Below are 14,681 nucleotides of genomic sequence, written 5' to 3'. Positions count from 1 at the left end.
TGTTGTATTAAATAAACTTCTACTGGCGGGCATGGCCGAGTGGTTAACGCTTCGGACTAGTAATCCAAAGTTCGCTAGCCGCATGGGTTCAAACCCTGACAGGGACAAGTCGTTGTTTCCTTGAGCAACAAACTTAGCACACATTGCTCAGTACTGGTTGATTCTAGAAAGGTATTTGAAAAGTGTGTTTTTAAGCTAATAGCTTCCTACACAATCGAACTAAATAAATTCTGTAGAAACCAAATAAACTACTTAAAACGACTGTGACAAAACTAGGTTACTTGAAATATGCACGTGGCTTGCTAGTACTTCCTAGTATTAAATGTAAAACAATTACGTAAAACTATAATATTAACCTGGTGTATACACACATGCAATTGTTAAGAAAAGAAACAGAAAGTCAAACAAGCTTCATTTTTGTTTGATTAATACCTAAAGAAATAAATATTTTGCAAAATGCGAATCAGGTCTTTTTCAAAGGTTTATGTTTCCAAGGTTTATCTCGCATTGATAATTCATATATCTTAGTCAAAATGTATATAAAGGGTGTTAATAAACTGTTACATTTGTTCATTCATTCAGAGTTCAAAGATGCAGAGCAACGATACTGTCAAATTCAAGAACACATTGAGTCGAACAAAGTGGGAAATTTTAGAAATGCTTACGCCTAGAGTACAAAACTTCAACCTGCGAATATTTGACTACTTGACTCAGGCTATATTCCTGACAGGCATGACAGGCATCGCGAGTGTAGGAATAATATTTGCTATTCCATATCTGTATAGTAACTATAATGACAATGTTATTTTGTGCTTACGATTATTTGGAGTTTTCATAGTTTTTCAATTAACTGTGAATTGGTTGTGTATAAAATACGTTGATACAAGTTATAAGCCGTCACGTGACGGTATTATTCCGGACGGGATTTCAATTGGACAGAAAATATGCCACACTGTTGACAATAACCATAATGACAGCACCATGCGATCCCGAAAAGACGCTACATCACTCAACATGGAAATTAATGACTCACAAGACAGCTTTATGTATGTCGCTAGTAAAGTACCCAGAACCCACACGGAGCCACCCGAGAGGACCCAATACCCATATTTCTCGTGGGCCTCGTGTTTACAGTGTAACAGACCCCGCCCACCAAGATGTCACCATTGTCCAACATGTGACAAGTGTGTAATGAAGCGAGACCACCACTGTTATTTTACCGGGGTGTGTATTGGGGGTAGGAATCTCAGACATTTTACCGTATTCGTATTTTGGGCTCTCATGGGCGCTTTATTTGCAAGCGTACACTGTCTGCCATTTTATTACTACGATATTCTTCCATACACCAGTTACTTTGACTTGATTTTCCCAATAGTAATAACTCGTGCAGTATTCGGATACATTGATTGGATATATGCATGTTGCATAGTGCTCGGATGGCTACTGTTACTGTTTTTACTTATTGCCAACACATATCTGAAAATAATAGTTGCCGGTATAAGCACGGGTAAAACTTCCTTTGAAATGGATTTCGACATTTATATTACAGATACAAGGGGCAAAAAAGATAAATTAATGTCAGTGTTCGGACCCCATTGGAAACTTAACTTTTTGTTTCCTCTTCATTTCATATATGAACCAGTAGATGATACTGTAAGGTGGCCAACAATAAAAGCTTGATCTTGATCATAAAACTTCATGTTGGGTGATCACTTGACACATGTTTTCTGTAACATTGGGTCACCGCAAATGGCTACACTCGAAGGTATTTGCTAATTTCTGGTTATATCTTTCAATATTTGAATAATAAACATACGAGTATACCATGTTCTAGACAAGTATTTGCCGATTCCAACTGCACATTTTTTAGCTTTTATACTTTTCTCGACATGATTGAAGAAATTGTGACCACAATGTTACCACATAATTTCGTAAAAATATTACGTATACTTCAAAGAAACATGACTGAAATCATAGCGGAAAAAGGTCTACAATGGACAGTTTGGAAACGGCAAACACTTGCCTGGGGCATGACACTTTTTATTTATTTAAATGTTATTGAAAACTATAACGAAAAATTAGCGAAACAAACTTTAATGTCTTGGGTGCAGCTATTAGAGGTGACCGAAAGTTATCGTTAACTAAAATCACTTAATCAACAACTCTGTGACTTTATGTAAAGAATTATTTGGAAGTACAAATGTATATTTTGAGTGCATTGATCGAATTATAGATTACATTGTAAAAAAGCTGTCAGAACTAATTTATATAATAAGTATGTTATATTTATTTTGCGATTTGTCGAATGCTAAATAAATTAAAAAATATAAACAACCATCACTGTTTTTTTCTCCATATCTCTTATCAGAAATTGTACAGGTACTCTGAAAAGTTTATAAAGGAAAATAATCGAAATTTATATAGAATTTTAAACCGTTATAGAATAATCAATTCTAGGTGAATGCTGATTTACATTTACTCTAAATGTAAGGGGGCGTCAGTGGTTCAAGTTTCGACAGTGACTTTGGATTCTTTCGTGTGAGCTAGCTAGTTTACGCAACGTCTTTGGTTCTACTCAGGTGTCCATTCGTGCCTAAATTAATGCAATTAATACATGGAAGAGCACTTGAGGTCTTCTCCCACAAGCAATGCTAGAATTCGCTATGCACTGTGTTGTTGCGACCTAAACCCCAATCATTTAAAAAAAATGAAAAAAAATCCACTAATTCGTAGACATCAAACTTGAACATATATTTGTACGTACATTTTACATTTTATCTCAACGCACAAAATAACTCAGAATTAAGTACACGGACATGCAAATACTGCTTTTGTTTGTTATTTTTGTTAAATTTAAGTGATACGGATAAAATTTTCCCAGTCGATTACGAAAAATCAGTTAGTGTTACCGATTGAAAGTGTTTGTCGCATAGAATCACCAAGATATATGTGTAAGGTAACACAGATATAGTAAACTGTTATTAAGCTTCAAGCCGTGGTGAAATTTGCCTAATTGACAGTAATTCAATTTGTACAATCAGTCTATAAATTTTACGAGCAGTGCTTCAGTGATTAAGGTGTCTACTCGTCAACATAGGCATCATTGGTTCGAGTCTTACTCGATGATGTGCTTGTTTCTGGTAAAATTATAGTTCAAATTTTAAAATAAATAAACAAAATTAAAAAATAAAATGAAATAAAAATACAAATAAAATACTGTTCAATTTCCTGAAAATAGCGTCCTTATGTTGGAGGTTAACAAAGATATGTTAAACCGGAAAACGACAGATCATTCTATACGATGCACATGTTGGTGAACCATATGAAATATGATAAAGAAGATCAACAAGGAATGGCGGCGTTCAATGAACGCAACCCCACACGACCCAGCAACAAGAACCAGTGGCAAGGAGCCCAGGCGGACCCCAAACAAAACCAGGACAAGGAAGTTGTTCCCTATGAATGATTACGTTACAGTCATTCTAATATGTGACCTGGGATCAGTTTTAAAAATTAAGCCAAGCTCTTGTTGATCGGATGTATAGTAGTATACCTCAATGAAGAATGTATTGAATGAATCGCACAAATTATACATCTTCAACAAATTGAAATTTATCATACATTGTATTTATCTCCCTTTCATCCTTGTCATACTCAACATATCCTGACGTCTCCTTAACTGCTGCTTTTTCAAATACATTGTATAAGTCATTCAAGTGGAGACAACAGTCACATTGCTTTGGTCAGTAAACAAAGAAGAAATGCTCTGTATATATTCTTCATTTCTCTATTGAATGACGAGCAAAATAAGAATACATAAATATCAAAGATATATACAACGACAATTCAACAAACATAATACAATATTATGCCAACAAACTGGCTAAATAATAACAACACTGTCCTAAATCTTTGAAACTACAAAAAAAATTTCTGTCGACAATTTGATACCGTAAATGTCTATTTGCTTTTCCAATCAACAGTTAGATAGATAGATAGATTGTTACAAAGAATGTCTAAGTTATTTAATATACATAGATATTGTAGGTAAATATAATTAATTGTTTCTCAGCGTTTATTATTTGTTTGGCAATGATCTGAATCATACTTGCACGCTTTCATTATATGTATTCTGTAATCATAGTAATCACAATGTAAAAATAGTTTTACAAACCAGGGGTCACTTGATTTAAATAAACTTATATTGGAATACAACTGGATTCGAACCAGTCTATTAATATAATATTTTGAAAATTGAACAAAATAAAGCTTTTTTATCAATCATTTCAAAATTTATAAAGGGTAAATTTCTTATAAAAATCTCAACTTAAAAGTCTTATCGAATAAAGTACACACTGTTTCTTCGAATAAACATAATCTTCAAAATAAGCTGGTTACCTTTGTTTATCATTTAAAACTTGGATACGAACTTTTAGAATATCAAGTGAGAAAGAAGTCGGACCTCTTTTTGCTACACAAATTCTAAACAATACATGCATGTATAATATTACGTATAAGTTAATAAACTTCTTGTTCTAAATGACCACTGAATGTCGTATATGATTCTACGAGGTCGGATATACCAGTAGTGCATCTATCTAACATCACCACATCTCCAACCTTCAATTCTAAATACACTGACGTCGAAACTCCGTAAATTCCGTAGTCTGCACCGCTCTGTGGATCTGTATAAGCTATCACTTTCCTTGATCCGTTCAGATAAATGTAACATCAAGCATAGCCGACACTAGATGACTTTCTTTAAACTGACCTTTAATTTTCTCATTAATCTGCTTATGAACACTTTCAAACTCCGTCTTAGAATTCGCTACAATTTCGAACATTTCTGACGTCACATTTTTCTGTCGTTCAATTTCTTCCACATTCTCTTGTTTGTATTTCTCTAACTCTGCGGCAAACAACTTAGAACGTTCTTCTTTCTCCTTTTCTTCTCGCGCCTTTAATCCGTTTATAAAATCCTCAAATTTCTGAACTTTATCTTCAAATCGTAACTGTTTCATTAACATTTTCTCGTCATAGTCAAACCTCGAAAAACATTTTGGTTCTCCAGGTTCTCCGTTGACGACGGAAAGACAAAGTATCACGACGGAACAATATTTCAACAACATATTTACTTGTTACACCAGTGGAAAGATCCTTGCATGCACTTGTTCAATAGTAATATCGCATCAAGTGGCTACTACCCTTATGTTTGCTCGCTGATATAGTTACGAGAAAATAAATAGGATGAAATATTTAAGATTGTAATGGGCTGTTCATGATGTTAGCGAGATATTGAAAATATGTCAAAGTTTTTTTTGCAAACACAAGTGCGCTCCAAACCAATGCTTCTAAAAAAAAATATAAAGAAATACATGGCTCTGCTTAATAAACCTGGATTCAGGTTTTGTATGATCGCGTACAGTCCTTCCTTCCTTCCTTCCGTCCTTCCTTCCTTCCGTCCTTCCTTCTTCCTTCCTTTCCATCTCTCTTTGTTGCTTCCTTGCTTGCTTGCTTTCTTCCTTCCTTGCTTCTTTCCTTATGTGCTTGCTTGCTTCCTTGCTTGCTTGCTTCCTTCTTTCTTCCTTGAATATTGTCTAGCAAGCAGATAATAAATCATTGTCCTATGGAAGAATTGTCTCATAAGTCCATAAATTTTATATTACCCGTCACAGCATATTATATGACTCGTCTATGTCAATGGTGTACAGTCAGACCCGTTTACCCATGCATTGGACATTTGTCTTATGGAGATGACTCATCTTTATTTATTGTTAAAATACGTTGCTGATATTTGCCTAAATTATGCTTAACTATAAAATCTTAATAAAATGCAAATTACGTGAATAAATATTTTCATAATATAAATAACAATTATTTTATATTTCAAAAGTATACATTCAAAATGACCCCCTTCTCCAAAATTACAAGAATTGTGTGTAGACGACTATATTGATTGGTATCACATTGTCAGCATTGTAATTTGTTCAGCAGAAAATAAGTCGTATCGCATTTTATTATAAACTCATATTTTTTTCCTAAATTTCACGCAAATCTTGAAGTGCATATACGCTTCAACGGATATAAAATTCAGTATTATGTATATGACAAATACGGTACCGTATATGGAAGTGTCGGACTATTTTTGACGTTGATTCTGATCTTAGCTGCGTATAACGTAGCATTTGGCAACGGGAACCAAAATTATTAAAGGCATGGCCGGTTTTGCAAATTACGTGTTCATTAATTTATTTCATGACACTTATAATTTATTTTCTGAAATTACTTATAAAAGTGAAGTATATTGAAAATCATTTTTCGCTTAAAACAAATAGGTATATAATAAAAGGATAACTATGTTGCAGTAGCTTTCTGAGACTATGTATTTATCTACTCGCAACGGTCTCGCAAAATACAAAGACTCAGAAAACTACTAACTCGATATATTTTAAAAAGGGGAAATACACTCGTTCCCCTTTTTAATGAACTATTTTTACATTATTTTCAGCTAAAGTAATGGTATTGTTTTGTGAAAAGTAAAAGACAAACAGCTAAAGAAAACATCCAAATTTTATTTTTTGTTTCTTTTGCAAATGTTTTCGGGGGAACCATTCCCCCGAAGAACAAAAGCCATGTACAGAATACAACATGTTTTGATAAATATAAAGCAATTTTTCAGTAATAAGAGATACATTATGCTTAAGGGGGAACCATTCCCTCATCGAAATAAAAAGTAAATTTCAAAACTTAACATAACATATTTTCTAAAGGGGAACCGTTCCCCCTTAACAAAATAGATATAACAATTTGATAGAATAAAATGCAATAATTTAGAAATTCAGAGCCATGTAAATGGTAAGAGGGAACCGTTCCCTCCTCAAAATAAAAAATAAATTTCAAAACTTATCTATAACAAATTTTCTAAAGTGGAACCATTCCCCCTTAACAAAACTGGTACATGTATAACAATTTGATAGAATGAAATATAGTAATATAGAAATTAGAGAGCCATGTTACCGGTAAGAGGGAACCGTTTCCTCATTGAAATAAAAAATAAATTTCTAAACTTATCTATGACACATTTTCTAGAGTGGAACCGTTCCCCCTTAAAATATATATAACAATTTGATAGAATAAAATGCAATAATTTATAAATTACGAACAAGGTTACAAGTAAGAGGGAACCGTTCCCTCATCGAAATAAAAGACAAATTTCAAAACTTAACTACGACACATTTTCTAAAGTGGAACCGTTCCCCCTTAACAAAATAGATATAACAATTTGATAGAATAAAATGCAATAATTTAGAATTTAGAGCCAGGTTACCAGTAAGAGGGAACCGATCCCTCATCAAAATAAAAAATAAATTTCAAAACTTATCACTTACCAATTTTCTAAAGTGGAACCGTTCCCCCTTAACAAAACAGATAAAACAATTTGATAGAATAAAGTGCAATAATTTAGAAATTTAGAGCAAGGTTACCGGTAGGAGGGAACCGTTCCCTCATCGAAATAAAAAACAAATTTCAAAACTTATCTGTAACACTTTTTCTAAAGTGGAACCGTTCCCCCTTAACAAAACAGATATAACAATTTGATAGAATAAAATGCAATAATTTAGAATTTTAGAGCCATGTAAATGGTAAGAGGGAACCGTTCCCTCATCAAAATAAAAAAATAAATTTCAAAACTTATCTATGATACATTTTCTAAAGTGGAACCATTCCCCCTTAACAAAACAGATATAACAATTTGATAGAATAAAATGCAATAATTTAGAATTTAGAGCCAGGTTACCAGTAAGAGGGAACCGTTCCCTCATCAAAATAAAAAATAAATTTCAAAACTTATCACTTACCAATTTTCTAAAGTGGAACCGTTCCCCGTTAACAAAACAGATAAAACAATTTGATAGAATAAAATGCAGCTATTTAGAAATTGAGAGCAAGGTTACCGGTAAGAGGGAACCGTTCCCTCATCGAAATAAAAAACAAATTTCAAAACTTATCTGTAACACTTTTTCTAAAGTGGAACCGTTCCCCCTTAACAAAACAGATATAACAATTTGATAGAATAAAATGCAATAATTTAGAAATTTAGAGCAAGGTTATCGGTAAGAGGGAACCGTTCCCTCATCAAAATAAAAAAATAAATTTCAAAACTGATCTATAACAAATTTTCTAAAGTGGAACCATTCCCCCTTAACAAAACTGGTACATGTATAACAATTTGATAGAATGAAATGCAGTAATATAGAAATTTAGAGCCATGTTACCGGTAAGAGTGAACCGTTCCCTCATCGAAATAAAAAATAAATTTCAAAACTTATCTGTAACACTTTTTCTAGAGTGGTACCGTTCCCCCTTAAAATATATATAACAATTTGATAGAATAAAATGCAATAATTTAGAAATTTAGAGCCAGGTTACCAGTCAGAGGGAACCGTTCCCTCAACAAAATAAAAAATAAATTTCAAAACTTATCACTTAACAATTTTCTAAAGTGGACCTGAACCATTCCCTCCTCAAAATAAAAAATAAATTTCAAAACTTATCTATAACAAACTTTCTAAAGTGGAACTGTTCCCCTTAACAAAACAGATACATGTATAACAATTTGATAGAATAAAATGCAGTAATATAGAAATTTAGAGCCATGTTACCGGTAAGAGGGAACTGTTCCCTCATGACAACTTAACCAAAATTCAATAATTTGAACTTGACAGTCAATGTGATTTAAAGCTCAAGGTCAAGGTCTGTTCAACCTTTCAGCATGTCTTGTCCAAATGGTTGTTTTGTCTAAGTTTGAAATACTCCGTTGATTACTTACAAAGTTACAGCCAACAAGAGGACCAAAATGACCCTAGATCGCTCACCTGACCCATCAAACCCATATTATATTAAACTCCTGTGACCTAGTATTTTATCTGAGATGACACATGTTCGAACTCATCCGAGCAATTACCTAGACAAGCATCCTGACCAAGTTTCATGACAGGTGAGTCAAACATGTGACCACTAGAGTGTTAACAAGGATTTTCCATATTTGAGCAGTGTGACCTAGTTTTTGACCCCAGGTGACCCATATTCAAATTTGACATAAAAATCATCAAAACAAACTTTCAGTCCAGGATATTTGGATGAAAACAGTAGCCATTAGAGTGTTAACAAGATTTTTCTATTTTTAGCTCCTGTGACCTAGTTTTTCATCTGAGATGACCCATGTTCAAACGCAAGCTCAGGTGAGCTAAAAAGAATAACAAAGTTACAGCCAAATAAGCAAATATCAAGCAAAATTGATAGTTTAAACATTTGACACCGTGACTTGGAAGGTCAAGATATTTTAAGACTCAAGGTCAAGTTCAGTCTGGTCTACTTGAAGGTCTTGTCAAAAGGGTTGTTGTGAAGAAAATTGAATCCATTTTGTAATGAAATAATTGCCAATGTTAAAGTTTTAGGATGACAACAAGAAAGTAAGGCATGACTGTACATAGCAATAGCTCACACTCTTTTATTCTTAAAAAAAATTGAGCTGAAAACTAACAAGAGCACCGCTAGGCCAAATGTGGGCCAAATGGAACTTAAGTTATTCTCCGGAAACTGTTTTCACTTTTAAAGTAATAGTGACCTTGACCTCTGACCTTGTGATCCCAAAATCAATAGTGGTGTTCTACCCAATATGGCCAATCATCCTATAAAGTTTGAATACTGTGGGCCAAATGGAACTTAAGTCATGTTCCGAAAACTGTTTTCAGTTTTAAAGTAATAATGATCTTGACCTCTGACCTTGTGACCCCAAAATCAATAGGGGTCTTCTACCCAATATGGACAATCATCCTATGAAGTTTTTATATTGTGGGCCAAATGAAACTTAAGTTATGTTCCGGAAACTGTTTTCAGTTCTAAAGTAATAATGACCTTGACCTTTGACCTTGTGACCCCAAAATCAATAGGGATTTTCTACCCAATATAGACAATCATCCTATGAAGTTTGAACACTGTGGGCCAAATGGAACTTAAGTTATGCTCCGGAAACTGTTTTCAGTTTTAAGGCAATAATGACCTTGACCTTGTGACCCCAAAATCAATAGGGGTCTTCTACCCAATATGGACAATCATACTATGAAGTTTGAACACTGTGTGCCAAATGGAACTTAAGTTATGCTCCGGAAACTGTTTTCAGTTCTTGACCTTTGATCTTGTGACCTCAAAATCAATAGGTGTCTTCTACCTAATAATAATATGGACAATCATCCTTGGGTAACAGTATTTTCTTCGGGATGATATTTTTACTGTTACTAACAAACCCATGTGTTATTTATATACTGATACCCAGTCACACAAGTACCTCTGGGTTCGTACGGAGGAACAGATGCCAGGGGGTATAACATAATATGCCCGAAATTGTTTCGGGCATATTAAAATTCAACACATCATTTCTCCCCTAATGAGATTTATCCATCTATAATGTATTAAGTTTCACTAACATGTAGATATATACCTCCTCTTGGTGGATGGATATATGGACATTCCGACACATTTACTAAGTTGTTATAAAGTTTTGAAAACATAATGCTTCCTAGTGTTTTACTGCATTATAATGTTTGTTCATTCAACATGTTGTTAAACATGCACATTTTTGCACTAAAATTGCACCTTTCAACATCTCTCTTTACAGCCATATAGCCATATAGATATTGTTACCAAACAATATTCAACAACCATCTTCAGTATATCAAATGAAAGTTTCAACAAAACTTATGCAAAGTTTAAGCACATGTTCCATTGCTCCTCTACGATGAATAGGGAAAATCTTCTTGACAACAATATCTGAAAATAAACAAACAAGAGGGCCATGATGGCCCTGAGGTCGCTCACCTGTATATAGGCCCCCCAACCCCCCCCCCCCCCAACGTTGCAGAGCCAATTTAACCCAAGGGCTTTTATTTGCACAAACTTGGTAGACACCCATAAGAAGATGTTTCATGCTAAACATTTAAGCTCTAGCTCATTGGGCTTTTTAAAAGAAGATTTTTTTAAAGTTTTTACTATACACATATAGTTAAAAACAATGACACCCCTGGGGCCGGGCAAGTTTTGACCCCAGGGCTTTTATTTTATTTCAACTCTAGCTATTTGGGTTTTTTCAAAGAAGATTTAAAGTTTTTGCTAAACACATATAAAGAAAATCAATGACCCCGGGGCGGGGCCAATTTTGACCCCTGGGCTTGTATTTGAACAAACTTGGTAGACACCTATTAGAACATGTTTGATGCTCAATATCTTGGCCATAGCTCTTTGAGTTTTTTAAAAGAAGATTTTTTAAGTTTTTACTATATGCATATAGGGAAAATCAATGACCCCCCGGGGCGGGGCCAATTTTGACCCCAGGGCTTTTATTTGAACAAACTTGGTAGACACCCATTAGAACATGTTTCATGCTAAATATCTTAGCTCTAGCTCTTTGGGTTCTTTAAAAGAAGATTTTTAAGTTTTTACTATATGCATATAGGGAAAATCAATGACCCCCAGGGGCGGGGCCAATTTTGACCCCAGGGCTTTTATTTGAACAAACTTGGTAGACACCCAATAGAAGATGTTTCATGTCAAATATCTTAGCTCTAGCTCTTTGGGTTCTTTAAAAGAAGATTTTTAAGTTTTTACTATATGCATATAGGGAAAATCAATGACCCCCGGGGCGGGGCCAATTTTCACCCTAGGGCTTTTATTTGAACAAACTTGGTAGACACCCATTAGAACATGTTTCATGCTAAATATCTTAGCTCTAGCTCTTTGGGTTCTTTAAAAGAAGATTTTTAAGTTTTTACTATATGCATATAGGGAAAATCAATGACCCCCCGGGGCGGGGCCAATTTTGACCCCAGGGCTTTTATTTGAACAAACTTGGTAGACACTCACTAGAAGATGTTTCATGCCAAATATCTAAGCTCTAGCTCTTTGATTTCTTTAAAAGAAGATTTTTTAAGTTTTTACTATATGCATATAGGGAAAATCAATGACCCCCGGGGCGGGGCCAATTTTCACCCCAGGGCTTTTATTTGAACAAACTTGGTAGACACCCATTAGAACATGTTTCATGCTAAATATCTTAGCTCTAGCTCTTTGGGTTCTTTAAAAGAAGATTTTTTAAGTTTTTACTATATGCATATAGGGAAAATCAATGACCCCCCGGGGCGGGGCCAATTTTGACCCCAGGGCTTTTATTTGAACAAACTTGGTAGACACTCACTAGAAGATGTTTCATGCCAAATATCTAAGCTCTAGCTCTTATGGTTTTTTAAAAGAAGATATTTAAAGTTTTTTCTTTCGGTTGCCATGGCAACCAGAGTTTTGCATGGAATTAAATTCTTTGAACAATTTTTAAAGGTGACCACCAAAGGAACATTCCTGTGAAGTTTGGATGAAATTGGCTCAGTGGTTTATGAGGAGATGTCATTTAAAGTAAAAGTTTACGGACGGACGGACGGACGGACGACGGACGGACGGACGCCGGACGAAAAGCGATCACAAAAGCTCACCCTGTCACTTTGTGACAGGTGAGCTAAAAAACTATTTTACTTTTTTTATATTTCAAAATTTGATAAATAAAGTACTTCATATGATAATTCTTAAATAAATTTAAATTCTGAATAAGATATGCATTTCCTTCAAAAGACAGACATTTATTTAGAGGCCAAATTATTCAAACAAATTTTCTAACTAAACTTAAGATTAATAATTATTTATATCTACAATTGCATATTAATTATAGTCCATATAAAAATTTTTTATTGCATCATTATTTTTTGTGTAAGTGAGAGGTTAAGGACAGGAATCATTGACAAATTTCTTTATAGGGCCAAGCTATTTTTACTTAACAAAATATATGCTCTCTTTAGAGGTGATATATAAAAGAGTAATTGATCTTAAATTTCCTCAAGACAAGAGGACTGTGATGACTATAGAGTTTCACATGGTTGATGAACAAAACAGGCAAAGAGAATTGTATTTGGTAAAGTACTGTCTAAAGTATCATTTTAGCACATTTTGTAGATATTGTACAAGTACTTACTTAATTTAACTGTGACCAGTATATCTAGTTGTTGAAGGTAACCATTTTTATCCAAGATATGACCTGAAATGTGGTTAATATTTACATTATAACAATTAACAAATGCATATTTAATGTGGTCCAAAGGAATGCTGTAGTAACTGGAACAATACTGTCTCAACCAATATCAGATATTTGATGTATATTCAATTCAAAGAACAGAGTTCAGATAAGCAGACAATGGGGTGTGCTTGGCTTAGATAAGTTGACTTCAAATCACTTGCAACTCACTGCTCTGAGTTTGAATACCACTGATGACTATGTGTACTTTCATGTGAGGAAACTACATAAATCAAACAAGCTTACAGAATGTTGGTTTATCTACTCAGGTACCTGCTCATGCCTGACATAATGCATCACTGCTATGACTTTGACCGAGGGACATAAGTACAGCACGCAAAACATCATCTACTAATGGTGGCGCAGCATTAACCAATTCATTTTGAAATCCTATCATTCATGCAGAAGTTAAAACCCTAAAATCCCTTAAACACTACAACAACTTTGTACTTGATAAGTCAATTCACTTACATTTTCTTCTTTTGATTAGTTTGTTATCACTTGTCTCCTCCATCACATCTATTTTGCTTGGCTCAGTTTACAGGCTTGGACCCTAAAATTTTAAGCAACTATTTTTTAACTGTTGTACCATTACAAACTAATTCAATTGTGTTATAGTATTTAAATTTTAGGAAAATAATAAGAGTAAATAAATACAGATAAATGCTAAACCTGCTAAATTTCTGAAATAAGACTTTGTCTAGCTTTCATTTATAAAACTTCCATTATCAATTTTGTTAGCTAAACAATAAAGCCTGGCTCTTTAAAGGCTGCAGTGGCTACCATTCCAGCTGACCAGCAGGTTTCTATGAAAGTTAATGGTACTGGTTGCTATATAGAAAATAAAATTTTGCTATCGAAGTCACTGGTTCTTATGAAAAGTCTGTAACTGATATGAAAAGAAAAGAAAGCCAACAGTTGCTATGGAAAGATAAAGGTTGCTTTGGAAAATAAGTCACTAGTTGCTATGGATACCACTGGTTACTAAGGATTAAGTTGATGCTGGTAGAAATAATAGGTACATGTTCTTGAGAAATGTATTTCAAGGGTCATTATGGAAATTACTGGTTATTAAGGGAAGTCAATTTCATCATGGAAAGTCATGGTTGCTATGGCAGTCTCCAGTTAGTATGAAATATCACTAGTTGCTATGGAAAGTAAATGGTTGCTATGGGAGTCATTGGTTGCTTTGTAAAGTCATAGATTGCTACTTAGCAGTCACTGAATGTTATGAAAAGTCACTGGTCCCAGTGTCAGCATTTTCCCCCCTACTTTGTTAATCGTGCCTGGTACCAAACAAATTGGGAAAAATGCATAGCATGCACTCAAATTGAGAATTTAACATAATATACACCAAGCATTCATGGGGAATTTTCTAATCCAGAGAGACATTAGTATTATGCATAATATACACTTTTAATAGGGCTGTCATTGATGGCAAATTTTGTATCGATATATCGAGAGACAAATATCGACGTCACGATACATCGATATATGGACTTTGACAGTG

At 34.1% G+C, this 14,681-nt stretch overlaps 1 protein-coding gene and 1 long non-coding RNA gene across 2 annotated transcripts; one reads left to right on the top strand and one right to left on the bottom strand.

The window, feature by feature from the left end:
* The first annotated feature begins 507 nt into the window (after positions 1-507).
* LOC132726969 (palmitoyltransferase ZDHHC21-like) lies at positions 508-2,023 on the top strand. The gene has a single exon (XM_060712382.1). The coding sequence runs from the start codon at positions 592-594 to the stop codon at positions 1,678-1,680; it is 1,089 nt and encodes a 362-aa protein (XP_060568365.1). The 5' UTR covers positions 508-591; the 3' UTR covers positions 1,681-2,023.
* Positions 2,024-9,520: 7,497 nt separating this feature from the next.
* LOC132726968 (uncharacterized) lies at positions 9,521-13,842 on the bottom strand. The gene is made up of 3 exons (XR_009625275.1): positions 13,643-13,842; positions 13,073-13,135; positions 9,521-10,830 (listed from the first exon to the last, which is right to left on the bottom strand). It is a non-coding gene; the product is annotated as an uncharacterized LOC132726968 (long non-coding RNA).
* Positions 13,843-14,681: the final 839 nt, after the last annotated feature.

Source organism: Ruditapes philippinarum, unplaced genomic scaffold, assembly GCF_026571515.1.
Source record: "Ruditapes philippinarum isolate M1 unplaced genomic scaffold, ASM2657151v2 ctg16857_1_1_1_1, whole genome shotgun sequence".
Taxonomy (NCBI): domain Eukaryota; kingdom Metazoa; phylum Mollusca; class Bivalvia; order Venerida; family Veneridae; genus Ruditapes; species Ruditapes philippinarum.
The sequence above is the reverse complement of the archived record's forward strand: the minus strand, read 5'-3'. Positions and strand labels throughout refer to the sequence as shown.

Coding starts and splice junctions, on each gene's coding strand:
- LOC132726969 (XM_060712382.1), top strand. CDS start 592: ATGCAGAGCAACGATACTGTCAAATTCAAGAACACATTGAGTCGAACA.